The 5,602-nt window shown below is 50.4% G+C and overlaps 1 protein-coding gene across 2 annotated transcripts; it reads right to left on the reverse strand.

The window, feature by feature from the left end:
- Positions 1-706: 706 nt before the first annotated feature.
- Positions 707-4,095, reverse strand: LOC100191996 (uncharacterized). 2 transcript variants are annotated; one of them, XM_008673836.4, is made up of 5 exons: positions 3,888-4,095; positions 2,330-2,425; positions 2,122-2,238; positions 1,847-2,041; positions 707-1,704 (listed from the first exon to the last, which is right to left on the reverse strand). In XM_008673836.4, exons 1-5 carry the CDS (start codon positions 3,888-3,890, stop codon positions 928-930), a joined length of 1,188 nt encoding a protein of 395 aa, XP_008672058.1. In that variant the 5' UTR covers positions 3,891-4,095; the 3' UTR covers positions 707-927. The 2 variants fall into 2 exon arrangements, with proteins under 2 accessions (XP_008672058.1, NP_001354394.1); NM_001367465.1 differs by having other exon boundaries at positions 786-1,704; positions 2,330-2,452; positions 3,888-4,082.
- Positions 4,096-5,602: the final 1,507 nt, after the last annotated feature.

The following is a 5,602-nucleotide window of genomic DNA, read 5'->3' on the forward strand; positions in this document are numbered from 1 at the left end:
TCTTTGAAATTTCCGTTGATGGCTAGCGCAAGTGGTGGCGCGTCATTCAGATCAGGGGTCACTTTGTCCACCACCACCATCGGTTCAACATTTGTGGGCCAGAGCGTTAGGCTGAGCCCAGCAGAGTTCCTATTTGGATTCGCATGAGTAAAATAGGTAAAGAATGGCTAATGTTTATCGTTCCAACAGAGCTCGTATCTGTCTTCGCAAACTACGAGGGGCTCGCGACGCTTCCCTTTTCTGCGCTTTCTCTTTTCTCCCCTAAATCCAAATCAAACAACTGTCCCATAGTACGGCTGACTCGCTTCTCTTTTGTCTGCAGCGACAGTTGCAAATGCGAGCTGGAATAGGAAGAGCCGCCGGAGAAAAGAAATAGATAGGAAGAGTTTTGTGTGGGTGCTACGTACTGTACCTCCTAAAATAGGAATGCGAATCCGATATCTACTGTAGTCGGTCTTAGCAATTTCCCGTAGAACTGACGCATGGCTCAGGTCCTCTGCCTCGCATGGTGAGCGGCCGAGGCTTCCTCTGATTATGTGCAACAAATGTGGGCGGCGCATCGTGTTGGAGTTCAAGGTGAAGAAGCAAGACCTATGGTTGCATCTTCTGCGAGTGTTCAGATAATTAGGTGAGGTTTTATAGCCGCGTTATTGTTCGATTCTTTTTTGGCAATTTCTTATGATTTTTTTGGCAATTTCATTTATGATTTTCAAAATTTCTTTTATTCATGCACGCTTATTCCCTTGTATGGATCACAGGCAAGAGACAGGAAAAAAAACAATCTGTAGTTCTGTACATTATATGTATAGCTCTCTGTGAACCTGTAAATTAATGCGAGTGTATGATCTACTACCATCTTCTAGGCAAGGTCAATCTGACAGCTACCAACTACTGTACTTCCCTGCGCTGCCTCGCTCCGTCCAACGGTCAGCCGGTGGTCGTCGCCGGGTTCGGGTAAGGGTCGGTCCAGCACCCGTCCTCCGCCACGGCCTTCTTCCACCTCCTGTTGAACAGCTGCAGCTCGGTGTAGGACCGCTGCCTGACCGCTAACCGGTCTGCCGTCCCCAATGCCGACGCGGCAGCCGTCGCCGTCGCCTTGCCGCCGTCGCCGAGCGTAGGGATGCCCCGGTGGAGCACGTACTGGCTGTCGACGACCCCGACGTTGCGGCTCCGGTCGCCCTGCGCGCAGTAGCCGAGCTTGTAGTCCATGCCCCAGGCGTAGATGAGGTCGTTCTGGATCATGTGCCACGCGCACCGCCACGCCGCGCGCGAGAACACGGGCACCATCATCTCCACCCACCCCGCGCACGGCGGTCCCGTGCTGTTGCCGTAGCACCGGCCGTGCCCGCTCGTCTTGTAGTACCGCCGGTGGACGCCCCCGCTCCGCGCGGCGCGCGCCGTGAGCCGGTGGTGGATCTGCGACCGCCGGTCGAGCGCCGGCTGCGAGATCTCCAGCCGCTCCTCCCTCACGACCCGCAGGTACCGGAGCGGGTCGAAGCTGTCCACCTCGATGTCCTCGTCCCAGAGGAAGACGTAGTCGTACTCCGCCACCAGGTCCGGGTGCAGGAACCTCTTGGCGAACCACCACTTGGTCTGGTCGCGTACGCCGACGTGGATCGCGCGGCCCGACCACTCCAGGTCTCGCCACCCGTCCACCTCGCCGTCGTAGTGGAACAGCATCACGATGAAATTGGTGTCCGGGAACTGCACGACACGAGAGCAGCATACATGATACAGCTAGGTGATCGCCTATCCAGTCAGCTAGTCTGTCTGTCACGATGGCATGCAGACACGCCGCGTGCTACTATATTAAGACGAGCATGAAGGCTCTGGCCCGGGTACCTACCTTGGATACGAGCTTGTCGACGATCGCCTTCTGCTTGATGCCGACGGGGATGGCGAGGAGGCTTTTCGAGTGCCTGCCGTTGCCCTTCTTCTCCTTCCGTTCAGGGTTGCCACCCAGCGACTCCATCTCGAAGTTGGACTTGTCCTGCACGATGCCCCTCGGCAACGCCTCGCTGCCTGCAGGCCTACATTTATTCTGAAGAACAAGAGAGATTTTCAGTAACTAATTGCTGTCGTAAGACTCTCAATTTTTCATGGACAACGTATAGCAGCAACCTCACAGATGTCGGGTTCCTCTGCTGCTGGCTCAGCGCGCAGCTCGCTCGTCGCTGGAGGCCTCATCTGCTCTGCTGCGATCACTCCTCTTGGCTGCAGCTGCAGTATGGCCAGGCTCTGCAGAAACAAGTTGCGCAGGAATGGATGAACTTTCAGAACTCAGAGACCACAACATGCCTCTAGCTGTCAGTCACAAGTCACAACGCACCTCCTTATGATCAAGCGTAACAATTGCACCGGCGACGAATATCAGCACGAAGAAGAAGACCAGCGTGGCCGGCGGCGCGACGCTGAAGAACCGCTTCTGCCACGCATCGTTGGCGACGGGACCCTGCGGCGGGTCGTCAGAAGGAACAGTGAGCGAGGGCGTCATACGTGTACGTGTACGTGCAGTGCAGTTGCAATGGCATGGCGTCAAGGTTCAACATGTCTGAATTCTCAGCTGCTGAAACTAGACTTGACCAGAACGCAAGTACTTGTGGACTCTACCTGCCGGAGGGAGGAAATCTGTCTAGGGAGGAGAAGGAGAAGCCGAAAACCCAGCCCTGGAAGGTAAGCTATGCTAAAACTCGCCTTCAAATCTACTGCAAGTGTGACCTCTACGCAAAGAAACGATGGTTAAAGGCTCAGCAACCCTCCACAGCATGCCGCACGAGGTGTATTCAGAGACCAGAGGGGTAAAGCATCCGAAAGGCCTACGCGCCGTGCGCGCCTAACTCAACAGTTTTCAAAGAGAACTAGGGGTGTTCACTGTTCAGATCAGTTCTGCATAGGTCTCATCTGCCAAAAACATATTTTTTTTCAATGTGTAGAAACAAACTATGTCAGGTTGTGACAGGAAAACCTTTTTCAGACGTATACCAACAATAGGGAAGTCACTTGTAAAGGAAGGCAATTAGTTTCTACAACTGCACTCAAACTAACTGATAAAGCACGTGTAACTGTCAACGATGGGTTTTTTTTGTTTTTTTTTTTGTGGGGGGGGGGGGGGGGGGGGGGTAGAAATCATGAAATGGAAGTGGAAAAAACGCAAGCGATCACCGCGCGGTGAAAAACGGCGATTGCAAACACGAGGAAGCAACCACAGAATTAGAACCTGAACGTGAGGCATCGGCACCCCCATATGCAGAAATATCATGGCTTATTGAACTTCCACCTCCACAAGGCAGCAAGTACCAGAACATTTGTATGGGGACTCTTGGAGAACTTCTCGTGATACCTACCAAATCTGTCAACGGGGGGAAACCGACGGAGAATTCCAGGGACGAATTATATACGTGCATCGAGAGGTGATACAAAGCACGGTTTTTTTCTTCTTCTTCTTCTTCTCATGGGTATCGTAAAAGAACCATTCTTTGAACGGAATTCAGCGAATTCCTTTGCCAAACCAGTGATGCAACAGTGGAGGAACGAACATGCTGAAGAAGCAAACGGAATAAAAATTTCGTCCGACTGATCAGTGCTGGAAAAGCGATCGGGCAGCGGGTTCTGGCAGGGAGCTCTTACTAGAGAATTCCGCACGTGATCAGAAATTCCGATTCTCGCGCTGCTGAACTGAGCAAACAGAAAGAAGCGAGAAACCAGTAGCGGAAACACTGAGCGGAGAAAAGTTAGGGGAGGCTGTTAAGCCTTCCTCATACTAAAAAAAACTCATCTCGCGATCCAAATCTTATCGATTAGTCTATCAGAGCAAGATAGAACGCGGGAGAAATGGTATGGAAGATTTGGCGAGGAGAAGAACAGAGGAGAACAAGGGATCGCCGTACCATCGCGGAAGGATCACGAATCCGCTGGGAAGTTGCTGCCGCTGATGATGACCATTTGCGCCCTGGAGCAAGCAATCTGAAATTGCGCCGCAATCGGAATTTTGTGATGCGAGGAAGAAGCCGGAATTGGAAATGAAGAGGCAGAAGAAGAGGAAGAGGAAGAGGAGTTGGAGAGTTAATGGAGGGATATTTTTGTTAATGCTGTAGCCCCTCGTCGGCTTTCAGTTTCATTTGATATTAGTGCCTTTTTTCCATTAGACCCCTGATACTATGCCTTTTTCCATGGTTTCACGAGGGCATATAAGCAAAGCCCTTTAAAACAAGGGTATTCTAGCGAAGCCCATGTTTGATATGGACAAAGAAGCAAATAACTCATGCAAACTAGGAGTATTGACACTATTAGAACAAGCGCAAATGTGTGTTTTGTGCAAATTCAACATGATACTGCTCACTCCATTACCAATGGTTCTGTAGACCATAAATTTTATTGTTATGATCTACATAACCTAGGTAATAGCGACCTGTCCTAAGTCACCTGACCCTGACTGACCGACCCCAAGCAACAACCACACGAAAGCCCCAAACCCTAGACCGTGTCAAGTCACCCATCGCCTCCACACGCCTCCATAGCTCCACACGGACACCCTGTCGTGTCGGGCGTTGTCTGCCGCATACAGCCAAGACACGCCCGCCATCGTGCCACTGGTTAGGCTGTCCAGACACCTGGCCTTTGTGCTTGGCCACACCTGACCACGCCCCACTAGCGGTCGCTTGACCACGCCGAGGCCCAACCACACCTGACTATGTTAGTTGCTTGTGCTCGGTGAGCTACCCTCTACAGTTTGCCCTTCCCCTTCAACAGTTATGTGCCGAGTGTTGGAAATAAATTATCTGCAAGGAACGAACACACGTTAATTAAAGGAAAAGGTCTGTCAACTGATTGACGTGAATCCTTGAATTTCGGGTCTTATTAACTCCTAGATGTTGCCCTAGATTGACCTACACTACAATAACTATAAAAAGGGTATCGACTACCAATTAAAACCAATGTTCCACTGGTTTCATCAATCATCACTATGTTATGTCTATGCTAATTTGAGGTAGAGTTCAAGAAGGTTGTGGAGGGCAGTGCCACTGGAGCCCGAAGTGGATACATTATTCGCGTCAACGCACATTTGCCACCACTAAATTCCCCGGGCCTGTGTCGACCCCCTGGCACAGCCTGCACGCATGGGCCGGCACGGCCCAATAAAACGCATATTGTTTAATTTCATAAATTTAGTAAGCTATAGACTTTATGTGGTTGTAATAATTGAACTTTACGTGGTCAAATGATGTTCATATTGTTTAATATCCTCAATTTAATAAGCTATGTAGTTTATGTGGTTGTAATATTTCGATTTAATATGGTTCAAATATATGGTCGGGTTTGGATCGGTACGGTCCAAAGAAGGCACAACATGTTTTAGGGTCGGACTGACACTGTTTTTACTTTTGGGCTGACACTATATAACCTAAAAGTTTTTTAAGACTTCTTGGCCTAAACCTATTTGGCTCGAAGTACGATAGATCCAGCGCGGGCTAACCCAACCCGACCCAATTCCCATCACTAACCACATGCACCACGCGGTGCCTCTCAACTTCGAGTCTTCTAGGCATGGTATGTGTACTTATTGAAGTGTTTAGACTCTGTCATTTTTCTAAGACCGAGACTT

Source organism: Zea mays, chromosome 3 (assembly GCF_902167145.1).
Source record: "Zea mays cultivar B73 chromosome 3, Zm-B73-REFERENCE-NAM-5.0, whole genome shotgun sequence".
Lineage (NCBI taxonomy): Eukaryota > Viridiplantae > Streptophyta > Magnoliopsida > Poales > Poaceae > Zea > Zea mays.

Coding starts and splice junctions, on each gene's coding strand:
- LOC100191996 (NM_001367465.1), bottom strand. Junction 2,042..2,121: donor AGGAACCCGACATCTGTGAG/GTTGCTGCTATA, acceptor CTTGTTCTTCAG/AATAAATGTAGGCCTGCAGG. Junction 1,705..1,846: donor TCGACAAGCTCGTATCCAAG/GTAGGTACCCGG, acceptor CGTGTCGTGCAG/TTCCCGGACACCAATTTCAT.